Genomic DNA, 23,794 nt, shown 5'->3' with positions numbered 1-23,794 from the left:
CAAAGGATAAATTACGAGAAACCGCTGAGCTAATGTCTAATTACGAAAATTCCCCCATATTATGAAAACCTTATGAGGTATGTTGCCGGAGAATTATGAGAAGATTGTTCGAGTTATTAAAAATATATTTAATAATAATGAAATATTTGTAACATAAAATCAATTTTATGGAATAAAAATTATAACAATATGTATAATCGATTTCATTGAATAGAAAATTATAAAAATGTAAAAAAAATTACAAAACAAATAAAAACTTTTAATGTTACAAAGATATATTTAATTATTATTTTTTTATATAAATTTAGTTTTAAAATTAAAAATAACAATATCTTTTTTAAATATATTTCAGTTTACCTCTTAAGTAATTAATTATTAATATGCTTACATGTGTCACATGTTAAAGGGCAAAAATGATATTTTTTAGAGGAATATTCTATGCAAAGGGCAAAAATGATATTTTTTAGAGGAATATTCTATGCAATCAAAATGACTTTGCCCAAAAAGAAGTATGGATCATTGGATCGGGGAATTTGAACCCGACGTGAATCGAACACGCAATCTTCTGATCTGGAGTCAGACGCGCTACCATTGCGCCACGGATCCTGTTGTACTTTCATTGACCTTACATTTAGAAGACTGATTTAACTTTTGTTGTTAATATATATTATAATAACTTTGATTCAAATATAATAAACTTTTAAGTTTAATACACTAATAATTCCAAATGGTTAACATTAATTTCATTGTGTTCTTTTTTTGATAAATAATTTCATTGTGTTCAATTCCTGGAAGGGTGCATTGTAAAGTACTAAGTTGAAAATTCACGATTAGCTTATAGTATACTCCACGTATTCCAAATTAAATTCATGTTCCATATTATTCGTTATTTTAGAATTTAAATATACATTACTATCTATTAGTTATTACTAATTACTTCTTCCGTTTCAAATTAACTGTCGCCTTGGATGATTTTTCTTGTTTCAAATTATCTGTCACATTAGAATTTCAATGAAACATTAATTACTATTTTCTCAATTTTACCCGTATTATTATGCATTAATTGACTTAGAATTAATGGAAACATCATTAATAACATGGACATTTTAGTCATTCTATATATTTTTCTCTAAAATCGACGCACATTCATTAATTCTCTTAATATGTGCACAACAACCCAAAGCGACACATATTTTGGCATGGAGGGAATATTAATTATAGGGTGTTTGGCTAACCTTATAATTTGTTTAAGACTTTATAAGCTCGTTCAACATGTTTGATATTTATTCTTTAAACATCTTAAGAACTAAAAAAATAAGCTTTTCAAGACCTTTTCAAATCTTTAAAAAAAATACATTCTACCTCACTTTTTTATTTATGATTTTATTATGAGTAAAAATAGTTTATGAACTCATTATCCAAACTGTACAAAAATCAATTCTAAACATAAGACGGAACAACTTTTTAGCTAAATAACTCATCAGACGTAAGAACTTATCAATTGTTTAAAACAAATTTAGCCAAACAGCTAGTTGAGAGTTAATAGGAGTTGGGGGATTAAAAAGAAATGAATTCTATTGATATTATATGTAAAAAATATTCGAATTTATTTTATTAGTTTTCTTAATACTTGTTCAGTTGTAAACTAAGGAGCAAGATTAAAGTAAATTTAGTTGGGATTAGAAATTAACAGTCACACAAGGAGTAATTAATGGTGGACTGTGTGCTGGCATTAATTTGTTTGTAAGATTAGATTTGAGAGAGTGGATCGTTGACTAAAGGTCAAAACCCTCACGAGATACTACCCACATAGAAAAGCCCCATTTACAATTAAATAATAATAATGACTTTGCTCTAACCATTATATTAATTATTATATATTATTATTTTGCACATGATTAATTTATTGCACCTAGGTTCTGTTAGATCCGATTATGACAGCTTATAATTTCTAACTTGTGAGTGGTGATCGGGTTTTAAAGCAGAAGTTAAATGTTACATCTGATTATTTACACTGAGTATGTGTAATTATTTGTAGATTTATAGTTCAAACTCGTCCAGTATATATAACCAGACGTAATATCTAATTTTCCGTCTTAAAAGTATTCAAATGTTTCATAATTGCCTCCCATGTTGGTCATATATTATGTATGGCTCACAAGTTGCCTAAAAATTGTAGTAAAAGTGCAAAACTCATATGGTATATGATGATGGGCAATAGTATAATATTAATAGGTCCAACTAACGTGGTGTTTGGTTATGTTTATAAGCTGTTAAAAATAACTTATAAAATATTTAATAGCTTATAAATTCTTTCATGGTATTTTGTAATTTTTTTTAAAAAGATCCTAAAAATTCAAAATAATAAACCGTTGGAAGGCAAATAAGAATTTTTCAAGAAGACACTTAAAAGTAGCTTATAAACTCATTATCCAAACACTAAAAAAAATATTTAAAAAAAATAGGAGATAACAACTTACTAGCTCTTAAAACAGCTCATCAGCCGCTTAAAATAAGATTAGCCCTCATTGATTATTTATAAAGACAAGTTTAATAATCAATTAAGCACAATTAATATTAATAAACCTATTAAAACCTAGGATAAGTGAGGTTTACCTGGTACATCAAGAGGCTACATGAATATTCAAATCGTTGACTAATTGTGACCACCTTTCCATGCAGATCTCGTGTCTACCAAGTGAAGCCTTTTTCCTTTTCGTTTTAAAAATATATCTAATTCATGTATTTAATTAATTAATTATTTAAATTACCAATTATATTTATGATTTATCTACTTGTATATATATATATGGACGAATGAGCCTAACAGACCCGCCATAATTTAATTTACAGAAAGATTTTCTCACGTATTATTTTCATTTTGTGTATTATTAATAAGTTTACATAATAAACTTGGAGAAATGTGGACAAGGGTACTATTGTTATTTTTTGCGGTCTCGATTTTCGCGTCTAATTGGGACATCGTGAACGCCGAAGATCCTTACCGGTTTTTCACTTGGACCGTCACTTACGGAACGGCTTCGCCGCTCGGCCTCTCTCAACAGGTCAGTCAGTATTCATGGAGAGAGAGAGAGATATCTTTCTAGAGAGAGAGAGAGAGTTTAATGTTTGAATTATATTTTTCAGGTTATCCTCATCAACGGTCAATTCCCCGGTCCTAGTCTTGATTGTGTGACGAACGACAACGTAATCATCAACGTCGTTAATAAGTTGGACCAGCCTTTCCTTTTGACATGGTGAGTAAATGCTTTTTATATTCTTGGATTTAGGAATACGGTGGAAATTGGAACGAAATTTTCAAGTTCCGCTGAATTCCATCCGAAAAAAAAAAATCTGTTTTGGAACAATATTTCTCATTCCAAATCTCGAAAGTTTAGATTTCAGATTTTTTTGGAAACGTAATTGGAATACGTGTTAGATTCTGATTTTCAATCTACTTTAGTTTTCGATATATAGTGCCATCTCCCCCCCCCCCACAAAAAAATACACTATAATATCAATATTATTATGTATTTTACACTGTAAATGAATGACGAAACGAATTTTCCAGAATTACGAATGCTGCTAACCGAATTTCTTTATTTCTGATTTTTTAATTTTAATTTCCAAAAAAATATAATTTCTGATTTTAAATTTCCCCATTTGTATTTGTTGGGACATAACTGAAATTAGTTTTTCACTTTCGAAAATAGGGGCAATCTTTCCGAAACTTGTAATTCTGATCCAATCCGTCAAATTTTCACCCCTATATTTTAGCAAGAATATGTGCACATAACTTTATACATGTTTTCTTGTCTGAGAATTATAGGAATGGGATAAAACAGAGAAAGAATTCTTGGCAAGATGGTGTCTTGGGTACAAACTGCCCAATCCCTCCAAACTCAAACTATACTTACAAATTCCAAACAAAGGATCAAATCGGCACCTACACGTATTTTCCCTCGACTCTCGTTCACAAAGCTTCCGGAGGATTCGGGTCGATCAACGTATACGCAAGGCCCGTTATTTCCGTCCCGTATTCCAAGCCCGCCGCAGATTTCACCCTCCTCATCGGTGATTGGTACCTAAAAAGTCACAAGGTCATATATACATACATATATATATATTGATTAATTATAACACACACTTATATATATAACATGTACGTATTGATTTTGTTTTTTTTTTTTTTTTGTTTTTGTTTTTAGGAGTTGCAAAAAGTACTCGATTCGGGGAAACCACTACCTTCGCCCGACGCCATCCTCATAAATGGCCGGACCCGATCTTCCTTCACCGGTGACCAAGGTAGACAGGCGCCTTTCGTGCTAAATCTACGTTCAAAAAAATGGAGTTTATTGAAATTTTTGTCTTATTTTTTTTTCTTTCTCAAATTGATATGATTTGTGTAGGTAAAACGTACATGTTTAGGGTTTCGAACGTGGGCTTGTCGGCCTCGTTTAACTTCCGAATTCAAGGGCATAAACTAAAGCTCGTAGAGGTCGAAGGGTCCCACGTCATCCAAAACATGTACGATTCTCTCGACGTACACGTGGGTCAGTCCGTGACCGTCCTCGTCACGTTGGACCAATCCGTAAAAGATTATTACATAATTGCGTCTACAAAGTTCCTTACGCCGGTCCTTACGGCTGTTGCAGTGTTGCACTACACCAACTCCCGGACCGGTGTTTCGGGGCCCACCCCGGCGGGCCCCACAGACGAAGCGGCGTGGTCAATGGACCAAGCCAGATCCTTCAGGTATAACAGATGGACACTAAATACAATAAACTCGATTTCAAAATCATCGTACAAGAAGAGGAATCTTGATTTCCGAAATGTTTTTATTATTTTTTTAGGTGGAATCTAACATCGAATGCTGCGAGACCTAACCCTCAGGGCTCGTTCCATTATGGGAATATAAAAAAATCGAGAACTATTATCCTAGCTAATTCGGCAGCTATTATCAACGGAAAGCAAAGATTTGCAGTTAATCAAATCTCTTACAACAACACCGATACCCCTCTAAAACTTGCCGATTATTTCAACATCACCGGTGTTTTCACACTCGACTCAATCAAGAGCGCTCCGCCGGGCGGGCCCTACACCATAGCCACGTCAGTGATCGGAACTTCACTCCACGAATTCGTCGAAATTGTGTTCCAAAACAACGAGGAAATAATTCAATCGTGGCATCTTGACGGTTACGATTTTTGGGTTGTTGGGTAAGAAATTTAATAACTTCATTTTACGGCCCGATTAATGCAAAAAAGTTTCTAATCCGTATTTTTTTATTGTTTTCTTTTTTTTTTTAGATTCGGGATGGGACAATGGACGCAAGTTAGCAGAAACGGATACAATCTCGTCGATGCTCCAACAAGACACACTACACAAGTATATATCCATAACATATATAGTACACTTGCACATATTTACTACACAGTTTTATGTGTCATATGTGATTGCGTTTTATAAACACGGACGAAACTTTTTGTAGGTATACCCTAAATCTTGGACAGCTATATTAGTATCGTTGGACAATCAAGGGATGTGGAATTTGAGGTCCGCGAATTGGGGAGGACAATATTTAGGACAGCAATTATATCTGAGGGTTTACAATCCAACGAAAAGTCTTTCAAATGAATATAATATTCCGACCAATGCCCTCCTCTGCGGTAGAGCCGTCGGAAGAAAACATCCTTAAAATCTAGTCTCGGGACTATTTTTAGTATTTATTCTGCTTTCTTTTCATATATTCAAGTTTAATTCGACATGTAACTTCAGAAAAGACGGAGATATTTTTCTTTTCTTTTTTTTTTGTTCGGCATGTAGTAATAAAACACCAGTACGAGATTAAGGAAACTTATGTTAGAGGGCTACCTCTAAAAAATGGAGATCATTCATCGGCAGTAATTGTCGGCAATCTCCAGCAAAAGGGAGCTCAAATCGTGTGGCTTAGAAATCATGGCCATGTGATCTGAGCCGTTGATCACTTTCACCTCGTGTGGCTGATTATGTCTGATTATCCACCTCTGCATGTCTTCCTTCATCAAGTTGTCCTCGTCGCAGACAATGTACACACGAGGGACAGAACCGTAATTTTCCTTTGTCAGAACAGTTTCGTCCGACTGGCAATGAAAATCACGGTACAAAGGCGATGGCCTTATTAAGAACTTCGCTAGTGTCAAATCCTGTTTTTCGTTCGCAAAAATTAACATCACCATAATCTTTTCATAAACGGTATATAAATAAATAAATAAATATATTACCTCGGGTGGAGAAAGTTGATATAGTTTCGATGCCAAGAAATCGGGGCCTAAAAGATAAGAAGTTGGCGGTTCGTCTTTAGCTTCACCATAAGTGTATTTGTTGTCCATTGGAGAATCCAATCTTCTCTCGAACTATTAAAACATAATAAGAGTTGAATCAAACGGTCCTAATCAAACGGGATCGGATTATAAAAAAATCTCGATAACTCATCCAACTATCCACCTTTCAAGAAAACACGAAAAATCTATTTTTGCATGAGAATTTTCTATTTTAAGGATTATTAGTCGAAATTGGAAAGGAATTTCCCAAAGTTCCAATTTTCAATTTCAAGAATATTTTCGAAAATATTTCCGATTTTTTTTTTCAAAAATTACACTTTAAATATGAATATGATTATGTATTTTATATTATAAGTGACTAAAAATTTTGAAATTCTGAAATCCGCCAATTTCGATCCAAAAATTTCCGATTTTTGAATTTCATTCCAATTTCCGGAATTCCGATTTCTAATGTTTCCTAAAATTTCCGGAACGGAATTGGAACTATTTTTTCACTTCCAAAATTTTTCTTTTCCCAAAAGGGCTAATTCGTTTAGTCATAAATTCTCGCATTACTGGATCATATTCGATTCATGATAATTCTAATCAACATTATCACCTACCAAATAAATTATATCAATCACACTAATCCCTGCAAAATACCACCCTAATTCTTGCTAAAAATTAACGAAAAACAAACAATTACGAATACCTCTTTAGTGAGAGTCGGAAGATCAAGATCCGGGCCAGGCATGGCAGCAGTAACAAAAACCGCGGCAGCAATTCTTCCCGGGAATTTCTCCATAGCAATCGAAATATCAATGCCGCCTCGACTATGGCCCACAAGTATCACTCTCTCCTCCTCCGACAATCCCTCCATGAAAACCAACAAAGGCTTTAAATAATCCGTAATCGATCCGATTTCATCGATTTGATCGGGGTTTATTCCACAGGCAGCCATATCGAGTGCAGTCACCTTTCGAAACGAAGATCGTAATATAGTTGCCACTTTATACCAACACCACGCCCCGTGGCAATCTCCGTGAATTAGAACAAAATGGTGTTCTTTCATTTCCTTCAAATACCGTGTAAGAAATGAAAATTGGGGGAAAAAATTAGGGTTTCTGTCATGTACCCGGACAAGATGAATTGGGGATCGAAGAAGAAGAGGGGCAATCGCAGAATTAGGGCTTTCAAACGGATGATAGCAAACGACGGCGTTTTGGAGAATCAGGGAATTTCAGACGGGCCGTGTCAAGTTAAGCCCAATTCCACCTCAGCTGCAGTAATGGGCTCGAATCCCAGGCCCAACATGGGGCGGGCTAATGAAGACAAATTGGAATTTAATACCTGCAAATAGAATAAGGACAGATGTTAGCTTTTCATTTGTAAAAGGGGAATATCCTTTTAGGTCAGATTTGGCAGGTTTCTATAAATAGATGGAATATCATTAATGAAGGCAGCTAGCCACTTTTATGGGGCTATATGCCAAACACCCTTCATTGGGATTTTAATTCTTGATAAATCCTTTCTTTATAAATGATATTTGAGATAAATCCAATGGGCCTGAAAAACCAATTTTGCCCCCACTAATTATTAATTAGTATAATTATTTAATTTAAAAACATTATACCCATAATCTACACCCAAATCTTCTCCAAAAATTATTCCCCTCATCACGCCAATTCAGTTTTTTTTTTTCCTTTTCTTTTTTATTTTGTTTAATGATTTTCTTTATTTGACTTGAAAGAAAATTTTGTAATTATTTATTTATTTTTTATTTTCGATTTTTTATTTTAAATTATTTTTTTCTTATTTATATATTTTCATGTTTTTTTATTTTAATTTAAAAAAATGGTTTTACTTTTATTTTCGTTTTTTCATGGTTTTTCTTTTTTCTTAATTTCGAATTTTTTTAAAAATAATTTTTTTTTATTTTCTTTCCAGTTTTTTTAAATAAAAACCACTCTATATAAAATATGAAAACCACTATGTATACACAACTATATAAACATGAAATCACTATGTATAAACAATTATATAAACATGAAAACCACTATGTATACACAATTACATAAATATAAAAACCACTCTATATAAACAACTATATAAACATGAAAACCACTATGTATAAACAACTATATAAACATGAAAACCACTCTCTATACACAACTAAATAAATAAATATCGAAAACCACTACTCCAGTAAGAATACGATTTGAACTTGCCTAAAAAACAAACCCACAAAAAAAGGAAAAAATGAAAATAGAAATTAGAGATTATACAGGGTGTTTTGTGCTAATAACTCATTTTCTTATAGCTAATGATCAAAGAGAATATCTTCTGCTTGCTGCTGTGAAGAAACACAGAGAAGAAGAATATGAAGAAAATCAAATTCAAACCCATTTTCATATCCAATTGCTTACTTCTTCTTCTTCGATCACCAATTTCTACAGATGAATCCACCATTAAAGAACAACAAGTTCACATCAAAGCATCCAATTTTCCAAATGGGTTTCTCTTTGGAGCTTCCACTTCTGCTTATCAAGTCTCTCTCTCTCTCTCTCTCTCTCTCTCTCTCTCTCTCTCTCTCTCTCTCTCTCTCTCTCTCTCTCTCTCTCTCAAACAAATTTATCAGACTCTTCATCTTATGATTATAGATCGAAGGATGCGGCGGGTGGTGGGGGGCTACAGTGATAGCAAAATAAAGTGGCAGGAGTGTGGTGTTGGTGGTTGTTGGATTCGTGGTGTGGGGGGATGGATTTGCTAGAGAAGATGATGGCAAAATAAAGTAGCAGGGGCGTACTGGTGGTTGGATTGGGTGGGGGGACGGAGAGTGGGTGTTGAAGAGAGATAATGTGATAAATAAATAAATAATTGTTAGAAGTCAGTTTAGGGTTAAACACAAGGGTATAATAGTGACAAATAATTAATTTTTATTAGTTAAAAATGTTTTGGATTTATCTTAAAATAATAAAAAAAAATTGGACTCATTGTAACTACACATGTGTAACTAGGGAGTTTTGGCAAATAATCCCCCACTTTTATATCAATTTTCTTATCTCTTTCTTCTTCTTTACTCTATCAAGTCTATTTCTTCTTCCCCAATCAATCCCAATTCTACTGTTACATTAATATAACATATATAAAATACTTAAATATATATATATAATATATCAGAATATTACACTTGGTATCCAAAGCAAGGCTCTTTTTCCTGGAAAATTAATTACAACATGGCTGAGGCTACTAGATCTAAAGAAATGCTGGAAACACACAAAAAATTGGTAGATCAGAAGATCCAAGAGGAGGTGGATAGAAGACAGGCAGTGGAGGTTTTGCTCCAAGACCAGCTCAACATGGTTTCACAATCTGTAGCTGAGGGTCAGACACAAATGCAGAAGGCAGTGGAGCTGCTGCAGCTACAGATGACCAAAATTGCTGAGAGGATGGAGTTTTATCACAGAGATAAGCCACTTATGGGAGGAGGACCTTCATCATCAACCTCTGGTAATTCTGCAACCCCTATGGCAACCCCTGAACATTACACTAGACCAGTTACTGAGTTAAGGGGATTCAGGCAGCAACATGATAGGGATGAACAATTTGCTGTGGGATTCAATCCCAGCCCTAGAGTTGAATTCCCAAGGTTTGATGGATCTAACCCTAGGTCATGGTTGTTGAGATGTGATAGCTATTTTCAACTTATTCCAAATATACCTAACAAACAAAGGGTTGCTATAGCTTCCATTCACCTTGAAGGCAAGGCTGCATCATGGTTTAGCCATCTGAACCAGAGGGATGTGAGTTGGGAGGATTTTGTAGGATTGGTGACCAACAGATTTGAAGAGTTGCAGGAGGGTAATGTACTGGATGATATACATTCCCTAAAGGTAACAGATACTGTTGAGGAATATATTGAAAAATTTGAGGAGATGAGGTGTTATCTACTGTTATTTAACACTAGAACCTATGATGAAAAGTACTTTGTGCACTGCTTTATGAAAGGGCTGCCTGAGGAGGTTAAAAGTTTCTTTTCCCTTTTTGACATCAAGGGACTGCATCATGTCATAGAAATGACCAGAAAACAGGCACACACCATTGAATCAATCACCAAGAAAAGTAAACCACCCTATAAACCAACACCTACCCCATTCCCACACCAAAAAAGAATATGGAACAACCCAAATCCACCACCAACATATACACCACCCAGCCAACCCAATAAACCACCAACATATACACCACCTGCTCTGCTTCCACAGAGAAAAAACCTTACCATAGCTGAAATGAGAGCCAGAAGGGAAAAAGGGCTCTGTTACAACTGTGATGAAACCTATACACCTAACCATAAATGCAAACATAGCCATATCTATATGCTGATGACAGAGGAGGAAGAGAATGAATACTACCAAGCTATGGTGGAAGGGGAACAAACTGAAGGGGATGTACCAGTGGGGGAGGTACAAGTCTCCCTTAATGCCCTACTAGGCAATACTGGAGTGAACACCATAAAAGTTTATGGTAATTTGGGGGATGTTCAGCTCAACATATTGATAGACACAAGTAGTACCAACAGTTTCATTTCTGGGGGATTAGCTGCAGAGCTCAACTGCAGAGTGGAGAGAGCCTCAAATATGACCATCACAGTGGCAAATGGGACTAAACTTCTCAGCACCAGAGTGGTGAGGGAGTTTACTTGGCAGATGCAGGGCCATACTTTCAAATTTCCACTGAGAATAATAGATATGGAGGGTTATCATATTATTCTGGGGTGTGACTGGCTACTGAAGAGTAGTCCTCTGGTATTTGATTATGAGAAAAGATGCATTGAAGTGAAGTGTGGAGCTCAAAGGGTGATGATCACTGATATCAAGGAAGAAGTGGACTGGAAGTTGATTTCTAGTGAATCATTTTATAAAATGATGCAACACACAAAGGGCAGTGCTGAGGGTCAAATATACTCTATTGAAGACAGTAGACCACATAGAGTGGTACCAGCTGCAGTCACACAGATGTTAGTAGAGTATCAAGACATATTTGAAGAACCAAAGGGTTTACCACCAATCAGAGGGGTGGAACACCACATTATTCTCAAGAAAGATGCTATCCCTAAACAACTCTACCCTTATAGGTATTCACATGCCTACAAGAATGAGATTGAGCAAATTGTGAAAGAACTCTTGGAGACTGGGGTTATTAGACATAGCCAAAGTCCCTTTGCCTCACCTGTGTTATTGGTCAGGAAGAAGGACTCTAGTTGGAGAATGTGTGTGGATTACAGATACCTCAACACCATGACTGTGAAACATGACTACCCCATTCCAGTCATAGATGAGTTATTAGATGAGTTGCATGGTGCTAGATGGTTTACAAAGATGGATCTGAGGTCAGGGTACTTCCAGATCAGAATGAGAGATGCAGATGTGTATAAAACAGCTTTTAAGACACATCATGGCCATTTTGAGTTTATGGTTATGCCTTTTGGGCTTTGTAATGCACCAGCAACCTTCCAATCTCTCATGAATCAGGTATTTTCCTCCTATCTGAGGAAGTTTATATTGGTGTTTTTTGATGACATTCTGATTTATAGCAAGAGTTTGGAAGATCACCTACATCATTTGGAAATTACTTTAGCAATCATGAGGCAGCATACCTTATATGCTAAGCAATCCAAGTGTTGTTTTGCTCAATCCTCCATTGAGTATTTGGGTCACATTATTAGTGAGCAAGGGGTAGCAACTGATCCTGAGAAGATCAAAGGTATGCTGGACTGGCCAAAACCTACCACAGTTAAAGGACTCAGGGGGTTTCTAGGGCTTACTGGTTACTACAGGAAGTTTGTTCAAGGTTATGGAGCCATCAGCAAACCTTTAACAGAAATGTTAAAGAAAGGAGGTTTTCATTGGACCAAGGATGCAGAGAGTGCTTTTATACAACTCAAGGAAGCCATGGTTACCTCACCAGTACTAGCCCTACCTGATTTTTCTAAGCCCTTTTTGGTGGAAACAGATGTTAGTTCTACAGGTCTAGGAGCAGTACTCATGCAAGGCTCCAGACCTATAGCTTTCATCAGTAAAGCACTTAGCTTGAAGAATCAGGCCTTATCTATTTATGAGAGGGAGTTCATGGCAGTTCTATTGGCTATTCAGAAATGGAAACACTATCTACAGGGCCATCATTTCACTATTAGAACTGATCAACAAAGCATCAAATATATTATGGATCAAAAATTCACTTCTGCCCTTCAACAGAGATGGATCTCTAAACTGATTGGGTTGGATTACACAATTGAGTATAAAAAGGGGACAGAAAATAGAGTGGCTGATGCTCTATCAAGAAAAGGATGTTCAGATGGGGAGTGTTATGCTATGACTACAGCACAACCTAAGTGGATGTTAGAGGTTCTTGCCAGTTATGAGCAAGACCAGGCTTGCAAGAAGATATTGGCTGCCAAGGTCCTAGACCCCTCTGTTTTTCCTGATTACTCAGTGATGCAGGGCATTTTGAGGTACAAGGGTAGGATTTGTATTGGTTCAGATCAGTTATTGAGAGAAAAATTACTGCAGAGCCTTCATGACACAGCTATTGGTGGTCATTCAGGCATCCATGGTACTTACCACAGAGCCAAATCACTATTCTACTGGCCTAAGCTGAAAACAGATGTTTTGACTTTTGTTCAAGGTTGTGATGTGTGTAAAAGAGCCAAACATGAGACCAACCCTTACCCAGGTTTGTTGGAACCATTGGAAATTCCTACAGAGGCTTGGTCCCATATCTCTATGGACTTTATTGAGGGATTACCTAAATCTGAAGGGAAGAATGTCATACTAGTGGTAGTAGATAGACTTACCAAGTATGCCCATTTCTTACCACTATCTCATCCCTATTCTGCCCCCAGTGTTGCTAAGCTATTCCTAGACCACATTGTCAAATTACATGGTCAGCCAGTCAACATTGTTACAGATAGAGATAGAGTTTTCACCAGTCAGTTTTGGACTGAATTATTTAAACTACTGGGTACTAAACTCTCTATGTCTACGGCTTACCACCCTCAGAGTGATGGCCAGACTGAGCGTGTTAACCAGTGTTTGGAGGGATATTTAAGGTGCTTTATCAGCCAGCACCCTCACCAATGGATGAAATGGCTCACCCTTGCTGAATTCTGGTATAATACCAACCATCATACTAGCTTGAAAATGTCCCCATTTCAAGCATTGTATGGTTACAAACCACCCTATTTCTCTATGGGTTCGTATTTAGATACTACCAACACTACTGTGGGTGATCTTATTCGTGATAGGGCTCATGCTTTAGACCTCATCCGTGCCAATTTGCTTTTAGCACAGACACGTATGAAACATTATGCAGACACACGCAGAATTGAAAGGCAATTTGAGGAGGGGGATGAAGTTTACCTTAAATTACAGTCGTTCCGACAGAATTCGGTCGCCCTTCGCCGGAATCTGAAGCTTTCGAACCGCTATTTTGGACCTTACACCATTGTGGAACGCGTGGGACCAGTCGCCTACCGCTTACTCCTCCCTCCAGACTCCAAAGTCCACGATGTATTCCATGTATCCTTGCTGAAGAAGAAGCTCAGCTCTAAACATATTCCCAGCCCACACCTTCCTTTTTCCACTGACACCGGACTTTTCGTGGTTTTTCCGGCCAAACTGTTGGACCACCGTACTGAAACGGTCAATCAGCAGCCGCGCACCCAAGTTCTCGTCCAATGGACTGGCTCTGATCCTACGCACGCTACCTGGGAAGATTTTGAGGAATTGATGGCAAAGTTTCCATCTTTTGATCCTTGGGGACAAGGATTTGGTTATCCGGGGGGTAATGTCATGTACCCGGACAAGATGAATTGGGGATCGAAGAAGAAGAGGGGCAATCGCAGAATTAGGGCTTTCAAACGGATGATAGCAAACGACGGCGTTTTGGAGAATCAGGGAATTTCAGACGGGCCGTGTCAAGTTAAGCCCAATTCCACCTCAGCTGCAGTAATGGGCTCGAATCCCAGGCCCAACATGGGGCGGGCTAATGAAGACAAATTGGAATTTAATACCTGCAAATAGAATAAGGACAGATGTTAGCTTTTCATTTGTAAAAGGGGAATATCCTTTTAGGTCAGATTTGGCAGGTTTCTATAAATAGATGGAATATCATTAATGAAGGCAGCTAGCCACTTTTATATCAATTTTCTTATCTCTTTCTTCTTCTTTACTCTATCAAGTCTATTTCTTCTTCCCCAATCAATCCCAATTCTACTGTTACATTAATATAACATATATAAAATACTTAAATATATATATATAATATATCAGAATATTACAGTTTCTCACAATATGCAGTGCTTCTTAACCTACAACGTAATTAGAATGTGTGGATTAACTAATATCGGATTAATCAAACTGTTCGGGATTTAAAAGAAATGCATAACGAAATTACACAAAATATTAGTGCAATTAGGGCTTATTTACTGACGAAAGATACAATTTTTATTTTTATTTTTTTCCGACAAGCGAACACACAGACAGAGGAGTTATCGGAAAATGTAAGAGACGACGAACCTCAGGCAATTGAAATTTGTTAGGATCAGAATTCAGTAGTACAACAAAATGCTGAAATTTCTTCAGAGTGAAAAATGGAAGTTCGAAGAGATAATAAAAGGACGTCGTTTAGGTTCAACTTTTTCCACATATAATTTTGAGAATTAACTTTAATGGATGAGGCAATGGTCGAAGTTCAACTTTATTTTATTATAAGAGTGCTTTTGTTAATTAGTTTATTTGTTTTTATAAATTTTAATGAAAATGTCAAAATAATAAACTCAGATGAATATTTTACTTATTTATTAAATTGAACTTTATTCGAAGGATAATAAGCTCAAACTCGACTTATAAATTTCTTGAGACCGTAGAATGACACAAACTTGGTCATGCTTGGCGTTAACTAGACCTACTCAAATGAAACTGGTTGAATTAAGGTGAAAATCGGATGGACTAATTTACACTTTCAGAAAATTCTTAATTTTTTTTGGAAGTGAAAAATTAGTTACATTTTCATTCCGACAACTTGAAAAAAATGGGAAATTGAAATTGTTCCAAAATCTAAAATTTTCGAATAGGAGTCCGCCGAATTAGAATTTCCCAGTTTTTAGTCATTTATAACATAAAATAAATAATAATTTTGATATTGCGCGTATAATTTTCAAAAAAAAGTATGATTTTTTTTTCATAACTATTTTCGAAAACTGAAATCAAATTCTCATATGCATTACAATTCCATTTCATGGATATTTATTAAAAAAAAAAAATGGAAATCGGAACTTTGATAATTTGGAATGGAAAATGCCGTTCCCAGATCAGAAACACCATGATCAAAATTCGAAAATTCCGTTCAGATATCCGCCCCTAGATCGAGCTCACGTGCTTCGAAGCATCCTAACTAATTATGTATACTACTACAAATAAAATCAAAAAAAAAAATTTAATTTATTGCATTGTTGTTGTCGGTAGAATTGAGTAACGGCCTACCGGATCAATATTAAAGTCGTTAGAGTCAGAATTGCAGAAAGCGGCTTATAATTATCGGCAGAATCGCAGTCCCCTAACTTAAAAGCGTTCATATTGTAGCAGCTCATTATTAATTAGCCCAAATTACGGCCGCTAAATTACGAAAAAACCCTCTTGTTTGGATAATTGCAGTCACCCTTCCATTTAAATATTTTTACGTAAAATTTATATAATTCGGTTATTTGTAAATTCAGTTCGGTAAACAGTATATAATGTTTGCGTAGCGAAATTTCGGTTCGATTTAACATCCCGAAATTTACCTCTGTATGAGATTTTCGTAAGATAATATATAATTGAGGGGGTGACTATAATTATTTAAATAGAAATGAAGTTTTCGTAGTTTGACCATAACTCATGGGAATGACCGTAATTTGCCCTATTAATTATGATCCAATTATAATTTCCACTTGTGTATATATTAAATAAAAATCAAAATAATTAGAGTTTTGTTTTATAATATTAACTTTATGTGATTGGAAAGAAACAATTCACTAAATTAAAATGGAAATCTAAATTTGGACATTAAAAACTTGTGAAACTAATAATTTTCGACCAATAGAAACACTAGATTATATTGTCAACTAGATTATGCAGAAACTATTTTTTTTTTCAAAAAAAAAGAAAAAATAAAATAAAATAAAAAACAATTTATCATTTCAGGACCCTCCCGGGTGTGGAAATAGCAAGATCTGGAAAAGCAAAACAATCACCACCTCCCATAAACCCACCCTGCCCATTCTCCATCTGCCACGTGTGCCCTCCGCCGCTCGACCCGCCACCATTTCCACCGCCCGGACGACCTTCCACCACCCCGGGAAACGGCCACGCCGCCGCGGCCCGTCCCAGCCCAAACCCTACGTCATCAAGCCCGAGCCCGAACCCACCCAAGGCCAGAATCCCACCACCACCACCATGATTGCTGTTCAGCAAGGAAGTAAAACTCCCGCCCATCTTAGCGACGTCGCTGCTGAACGGCATGTAGCCGCCGTGATCGGCGGCGGCGGCGAACGGGACCAGAAGCTGGGAGGCAGCGGCGGGGAAGTGGCCGAAGTCGCGATACTGATGAGCAGCCGCCGACGAGAAGGAGGTGGCGGCGGAGGAGCCGGAAGTGGCGGAGGAGACGATGGTTGTGCGGGAGCGTTTGGCGCTCTTGCGGGTGCCGCCGCCGATGGGGATGTCGCGGAGGGTGCCGCCGTGGGTCCAGTAGCGGCGGCAGGACTTGCAGAAGTGGCGGGGCTGGGAGAAGTTGTAGTTGTTGTAGTAGCAGAACTTGGTGTGGGTGGAGTCGCACCGGGGGCAGGGGAGGTGCTCCGGCTCCGGCGCCGGAGCGCCGACGTGGCCCGCCTTAGCTAGCTTTCTCTCACTTGTGTCCGTCGCCATTTTTTCTTCTTGTTGTTGTCACTTCTCTTGCTAACTATGTGTTTGTGTAAATGCGCAAGTGAAAATGTGGTCCGAATAATGGGGTTTTTATTATAGAGAGAGAGAAAGTGAGAGGAGAGAGAGAGAGAGAGAGAGAGAGAGAGAGAGAGAGATTCTGTGCAGGCAGGCCGATTAAACAGGAAACCGCTGTGTCGGAGTTGTGTGACTGGCTGAGCAGCTTTTTCAGACGTTTTTGTTAAGAGAAATGCATATTTTCAGTCGGCTCGAAATTGGCCCCTTTTGGCTGGGGGCGGGGTGGGGGATGAGGGGGTGGGGGGGGGGGGTAATATATAAAATATATATATGATTATTATAAATTCCAAATGTAATAATTACTAAGAGAATGTAGAGATAAATGTCATGTTAATTATTAGTTGAACAATAAAAAAAACATTACACAATTTTCATTGGGATTATTATGATTTAAAAAATATAATATATAGTCTCATAAGTCAACATTTAAATGTTTATTATAAATTTTCTTGTCGTATTGGTTAACTTCTAATGATTATGTTTGAAGACAAATTAGATAAAAAGTTGCATAATTAGCACTACATTGATTTGGGTCTATTAAAATTTCAATGTTTAGATTTCCTTTGAAAATCAAAAATATATTTTGTATGTATCTCAAGTAATAATATATACTTTTATTGAATTGAAATGTTAAATATCGTTTCAAGTTTACTAATATTGTTTTGACTTTAAATGTAATTTTGATTATTTTCTAGTCTATTTTTGGCAAAATCAAGGGCACGCAAATGTGCGTCTGACGAGTTAGCTTTCTAATCCAATTTGAATCAGCAAGATTGTATATTGGGTGACAAAGTCACGCATGAATCAGTTCCATTTTGAGTTTTACATAACTCAAAACATTAAAGTTGTACACAATATTCATTGATTCATGCATATCTCTCACCCGACATTCAATTTAGTGATTCAAGTTATATTAGCAAAGCTAACTCAACGATTTACACATCTCGTGTTAAGAGTTTTGCCAAATTTAAACTTGAAAAATGTCAAAAATAAAAATCATATTTCAAATCGACACGGTATTACTAAAACTAAAACGACATTTATCAGATCATTTTCTCGCATCGCCCCTATTTTAGTTGTATTTAGGATACAAAATGGGATTAAGCTATTTGTAGTTTATCGATTGCATTTTTTTTTTTTCTGCAATATATATTACAAATTATCTGCAATATGGTAAATAGAAATAAACAATAATGAATTAATTAACTTTTTTAATAATCACGAAATAGATTTGAATAAAATAATAGTTTTTTTTTAAGAGGGGATAAAATTTTACTTGTCCGGGGATAAAAACAGCTTAGGTAATCCAAGAATTTAACAGGGGCAAGTAAAGCTAAAAATGTAGCCCAATGGGGACAAAAAGGGAAATATGAAAATTAAAACAGCAGAGGCGGGAAAGAAGAAATAAGAGAGAGAAACAGGAGAGAGAGAGAGAGAGAGAGAGAGAGAGAGAGAGAGAGAGAACGTGTAAGAAGGGGAAAAAGATATGAGTGGGAAGAAGGGTAAAAAAAGAAAGAAGAGATGATTGAATGAATTAGGAGAGACAATAAAAATGATGAATGTCGGGATAGCGTGGGGGTGCAATTATTGGATTGCTTCCCAAGCGGGACCCGTCGTTTTCGAGATTCTGCGTACCTTTTTTAATTCCCTTTCCCGGATTTCTCGCCCCCTTGTCCCCTCCTCTATTTACATTTTTCTCCCTCCCCATTCAAAATTCCATATTTCTCCCTTCAAACTTATTTAATAAATTAATTAATATTTTTTTCATAAAAATGATAGTAATTCAATAATAAATCATTTCATTAAGAAATATATATATATATATATACACATATATATTTAAATTGTAGTATGATTGTTTCAAAATGTTTGTGTGTGTGACTTTAATGTCTAACGATTTTTTTTTTATTTAGATTATATTTATAAAAAAAAGGTATTGTGTATATTTTTTAAGTAGGATGGGTATAATTATTACGTATTTATTTATAATTCTTAGGACAGTTGATACTTAGCGTTTACTGTTATAGTAGATATTTAGGGTTCGAATGCTGCCCCAATTTGTAACACGATTTGATATTCTTTTTACCAATAAAAAAATAATCAATATAAACTCATCTTAAATTATTTGATAAAAAAAAATATTTAATAAACATAACCAATTTTATAATGCAATGATCAATGTAAGACTATTCCAAAGTTTCTTTTTTCTTAATAAAATTAAAACACCACAAACAATTTTCAATTATATATATATATATATAAATTAATAATAATTTAAATAATTAGTGAAAAGAGGGAAGACAAAAACCTGGTGAGGAGGTTGAATAAGAGCAGAGACCACGCCCCCAAATTGTATCAAGTCACTTTCAATAATACCACACTTTTTGCATGCCCGTAATTCTCTACAGTACTAATTCACACATCTACACCTGTTACTGTGTGTAAATGTATTTGTCTTATGTCTAGTCTATCCTTTGTTTGGCAAACAAAATTGGCAGAGTTGTTCGGGATTAATTAATTGATAAGGCCAGCGTGTGCTTCGAGAAAATTGCCTTTTTTCTGTTTGTCTTCTTGTCCGAGGAAGAATATAATCCAGAATCCAATCTCACAGTATCAGTATTTTCCGTATCTCAGTACATTATTTTTTTAATATTTTTTTAATTTAATATTTAATTAATTTAATAATGCAGATATTCAGCTATTAAATTAAACCCAAAAGCCCGGCCCAAATTCATGGGCAGCAAACCATATTATCAAGTTTTGACTTGGGCGGCGAAAAAAATGAATTTTTGGAAACCATATTAAATGTACTAACAAAAGTGGAATGGAATTTTTTCAATTTTTTTTCCAATTTTTTTCGATTTTGGAAATATTCTTCACCCCGTTCCGAAATTTCAGTTTCCAACTTTTTTTTCGATTTTTTTGGGATTATAATTGGAGTTTGTATGTATGTTCTCATTTTCATTCCGATTTTAATATCCGAAAATAATTCCAAATTTTATGATTTTTTCTCCAGAAAATTACACTTAAAAATATCACGATTATTAAATGTATTTTACATTAGCATAATGGATATTAGACGTATTGGCTATGTTTTTGAAGAATTTAAAGGTCCAACATACACTCCGAGAAGGAAACCGGGTGGAGCTCATCTCATGCCTGTGTAAATCAAACAAACTAGTGAAGAACCTTAGCGCTTTTATTATAGAGAAATATATTAAAGTATTGAAACTTTGTTTGGCCATTATGTGGAGCAGTATTATGGCCTCGTTATTGTTTTGGCAACACATACATATTTGTTGTACAGATCTCGAGAGACATACATATTTGTTGTACAGATCTCGAGATAGGTCATCCGCCATCTGAAGGGATTTCAGACTTGGAGAACGTTCAAGAAAGTGCAGATAGAGGAGTTGTGTGAAGAAACAAGACGTTTGAGTTGTGTATAAGATTGATATATGATTTAAAGAGGAAGTCTTTAATATTTAAATAAGTCATATTAATGTACAACGTAAATCTAAACTAGTGAAATCTTGTTTGCAGATCCTCGTTGATGTAGGTCATTTATATGTCCAAAGCACACTAGTTTCTTGTGTTATTTATTCTGATTGAAGTTATAATTTGAGTCTACACAAACATTGTAGTTGCTATATAATGTTGTCTTAACGAGTAAATTATTCCAACATAAACAACTTGTGAAACCATAAGCAATTAGATATATATATTTTTCCCTTTTAACGAAACAAATCCGAAACAAGATCAAGAAACAACAATAATACAACAATATATTTGTAATTTAGGAAAAAAAAAAGCAAAAATCAGAGATCACGAAGCTGTCGCAGATTGACGGGAGAAACGTATCTAGTGTCGCCATCCAAAAGTTGTTTAGCGATTATAAGGTTAGCAGCTTGGCTCGGGTGATAAGCATCCCAAAAAACGTGTTTATCTCGATCCGAACAAAGACTCGAAGTTGGTCCGCACGGTAGTATTGCTGCATATTGCCCACCACTATTCCCACAACAAGCTTTGCTTGCACTTACAAATCCTGCAAATACCCATCCAATAAACATGTTCATATCTAACTAATAAAATTAAACCTCACTTAAATTTAACTAAAATAACCTTGATCATTTAATGATAAGAGAGAGCAATACTTAGAGTTTAATTATTAAGGTTAAAACAGGAAAAAAAAAATTAATGCGGTATTGGAAATATAAAATGATAGATACTACGGAAGTTGGAACAATTAACAAAAAAAAAAAATTATTATGAAACATATGGAGTATTATAATCGAATTTTCAAATCTATCGTGATTTTAGAATTCTAAAAATCATCTAAACAAAAACTGAATTATTCGAAAACAAATGTTAAAATTCAAATTCGGAGCATATACCTCATCCACTATTATCGAATTGAAAATTCGAAAAAAAATTAAAAAAGTAAAATTCTTACCATAATTAGCGTAATTAGTGATGAGTTCCATGACAAGATCATAAACATTGGCAAGAACAAAAGTGGAACCTTCTAGATTCTCGTTTAGCTCGTGCAAAAGATCCTTCAGCCTCCTATTGTACTGAATCGCCAGCTTATTTGGCAACGAAACGCAGTCGTTTTCGCCCAACTGGTTTATCGTTTTCTGATACGGAATGCACCCTATTGGTCCAACGTTTCCCACTATAAACTTCCTTCCATCCAATTGATAAATTCTCTGCATAATATTTCAAATAATAATAAATAATAAAATAAAATAAATTAATAATAATTTGTGTTAATTAATTAATTAATTGATACCGTAAGCTGTAGTCTGAGATGATTAATTAAATCATCAACAAATGCATCAGGGGTTTGTGAAATTCTTTCACCCATTGAGACAACAGGTAATAAGTAATTATTTAGAAAATCATTTGACCCAATTGTGATTGAGAAGATTGACTTTTTCTGGAGATATTCTCTTGCATTTGATGAACCCAACAAATTATCAATTTCTTTCCTCGTTATGTTGAAGTAGTCAACTTGAACATCCATCGATAGCCTGTTTACCTGTAAAAATTGAACAGCTGATAAGTTCTTACGTTTGATTAAGCTGTTTTAAGAGCTTATAACTCGTTATATCGATTTTATTAGTTTTTTTAAAGCATATGGATAATGAACGTTATAAGTTATTTTTACCCATTATAAAATTTTAAAGAAAATGTGGAGTAGAAGTATACTTAATGAAAAAGATGTTGAATGCTCTCCGGCCACCAGCTTATTTGCTAGTTTTTTATAAACACTTTAGAACAACTTATAAGCTCTTTTTAACAGCTTATAAACAGATTGAATGAAATATGTCTTCGGATTTGAAATAACTGTAAAGATATTATATAATAAGATAAACTACCCGTTCAACTAATTCTCGTAATTAATCTCTCCACGGGCGATAATTAGGGTTTGGTTGAACTTATTAAGTGCTAAATTGAGAAAAATGCAACATTGGAATCCTAATGTGCGGATTAACAAATCTCAAAATCAATAGTTAATTTGAAACATAAGAAATTAACTTACAAATAATTTCCCGGTAGCATTCATAATTCCTCCAGCTCCCGACGCATAATTGACACCGTATAATATGTCTTTTCCGGTGGTGTTCGGGGAAAGAAACGGCATGGCGTAACGTGTCTGCCCCAATTCCTCCCCTAATCACAAATATCAAATATATCAAGAAAAATAAATTGATAATTACATATTAAACTTTAAAAAAAAAACCCTAATCATATTGAAGATGAAAAATTCTTATTAATTTTCCATAATTAATTAACTTGACGTATATTCAGTTCTTTGTCACATCGATTCGTTAACTAAAGAAAATGTAAATAAAAACACAATCAGATACAACAATATATATATCTTACCAACAATATCTCCGATGGTTCTTCCGTTTGTGAAGCGACCGGTCGGATTTCCACCGGAGGCCTCAAAATCGATGCCGTTGGGGGGAGAATCAGCCTTAGACAGTGTTTGTAAGTAATTATTGTTGCCAGCATCTACCAAAGAATCTCCAAAAATAAAAGATGCTCCATTTTTCAAATCTTGAGATATTGCAAAAGTTGTACAATTTAGGATAATAAACAGCACCAAAACTTCAATAATATTAATGTAATTATGAAAGCTGATCAAAGCCATTGTCATATTTCATATAAAAAAAACAACTCTACTAATTGCAACATATATATAAGAGTTGCATTTAATTTTGGTGTTTTGTGTGTTTTTTTGTGTCTTTTTTTCTTTTGGGCATAATTTTGGTTAGGTCAACCAAATGTGTATATTTAGAATGTTAAGTCTAAACGTGCATGGACCAAAACCAGTTACTTGTGTTTAAGCAGGAAATTTAAGTCAAATATATATTATTTAAATAATTTTATTCTTAGAACAAAAAGATATTATTTAAATAATATATATGAGTGGTATGGAAGTTAAGG

At 35.1% G+C, this 23,794-nt stretch overlaps 4 protein-coding genes and 1 non-coding gene across 6 annotated transcripts; 1 reads left to right on the top strand and 4 right to left on the bottom strand.

Annotated features, from left to right (window-relative positions):
- Nucleotides 1–534: 534 nt before the first annotated feature.
- On the bottom strand, nucleotides 535–606 carry TRNAW-CCA (transfer RNA tryptophan (anticodon CCA)). The gene has a single exon. It is a non-coding gene; the product is annotated as a tRNA-Trp (tRNA).
- A 2,228-nt stretch (nucleotides 607–2,834) lies between these two features.
- Nucleotides 2,835–5,800, top strand: LOC105955831 (protein SKU5 SIMILAR 14-like). The gene is made up of 8 exons (XM_088825153.1): nucleotides 2,835–3,065; nucleotides 3,148–3,257; nucleotides 3,830–4,100; nucleotides 4,209–4,305; nucleotides 4,410–4,755; nucleotides 4,854–5,219; nucleotides 5,310–5,388; nucleotides 5,492–5,800. The coding sequence occupies exons 1-8, from the start codon at nucleotides 2,922–2,924 to the stop codon at nucleotides 5,696–5,698; spliced, it is 1,620 nt and encodes a 539-aa protein (XP_088681279.1). The 5' UTR covers nucleotides 2,835–2,921; the 3' UTR covers nucleotides 5,699–5,800.
- LOC105955832 (methyl jasmonate esterase 1) lies at nucleotides 3,772–15,036 on the bottom strand. 2 transcript variants are annotated; one of them, XM_012979631.2, is made up of 5 exons: nucleotides 14,875–15,036; nucleotides 7,015–7,426; nucleotides 6,264–6,395; nucleotides 5,875–6,185; nucleotides 3,772–4,085 (listed from the first exon to the last, which is right to left on the bottom strand). In XM_012979631.2, the coding sequence occupies exons 2-4, from the start codon at nucleotides 7,372–7,374 to the stop codon at nucleotides 5,895–5,897; spliced, it is 783 nt and encodes a 260-aa protein (XP_012835085.1). In that variant the 5' UTR covers nucleotides 7,375–7,426; nucleotides 14,875–15,036; the 3' UTR covers nucleotides 3,772–4,085; nucleotides 5,875–5,894. The 2 variants fall into 2 exon arrangements, with proteins under 2 accessions (XP_012835085.1, XP_088681280.1); XM_088825154.1 differs by having other exon boundaries at nucleotides 7,015–7,377; nucleotides 14,879–15,007.
- Nucleotides 15,037–16,397: 1,361 nt separating this feature from the next.
- On the bottom strand, nucleotides 16,398–17,553 carry LOC105955786 (dof zinc finger protein DOF3.4). The gene has a single exon (XM_012979580.2). It carries the CDS (start codon nucleotides 17,261–17,263, stop codon nucleotides 16,535–16,537), a length of 729 nt encoding a protein of 242 aa, XP_012835034.1. The 5' UTR covers nucleotides 17,264–17,553; the 3' UTR covers nucleotides 16,398–16,534.
- A 3,479-nt stretch (nucleotides 17,554–21,032) lies between these two features.
- On the bottom strand, nucleotides 21,033–23,507 carry LOC105955785 (GDSL-like Lipase/Acylhydrolase superfamily protein). Its single transcript, XM_012979579.2, has 5 exons — nucleotides 23,228–23,507; nucleotides 22,881–23,011; nucleotides 22,128–22,376; nucleotides 21,789–22,044; nucleotides 21,033–21,380 (listed from the first exon to the last, which is right to left on the bottom strand). The coding sequence occupies exons 1-5, from the start codon at nucleotides 23,502–23,504 to the stop codon at nucleotides 21,154–21,156; spliced, it is 1,140 nt and encodes a 379-aa protein (XP_012835033.1). The 5' UTR covers nucleotides 23,505–23,507; the 3' UTR covers nucleotides 21,033–21,153.
- Between the last annotated feature and the right edge of the window lie 287 nt (nucleotides 23,508–23,794).

The sequence above is a fragment of the Erythranthe guttata genome, chromosome 11 (genome assembly GCF_056151865.1).
Source record: "Erythranthe guttata isolate IM_541 chromosome 11, IM_541, whole genome shotgun sequence".
Classification (NCBI taxonomy): Eukaryota; Viridiplantae; Streptophyta; class Magnoliopsida; order Lamiales; family Phrymaceae; genus Erythranthe; species Erythranthe guttata.
The sequence above is the reverse complement of the archived record's forward strand: the minus strand, read 5'-3'. Positions and strand labels throughout refer to the sequence as shown.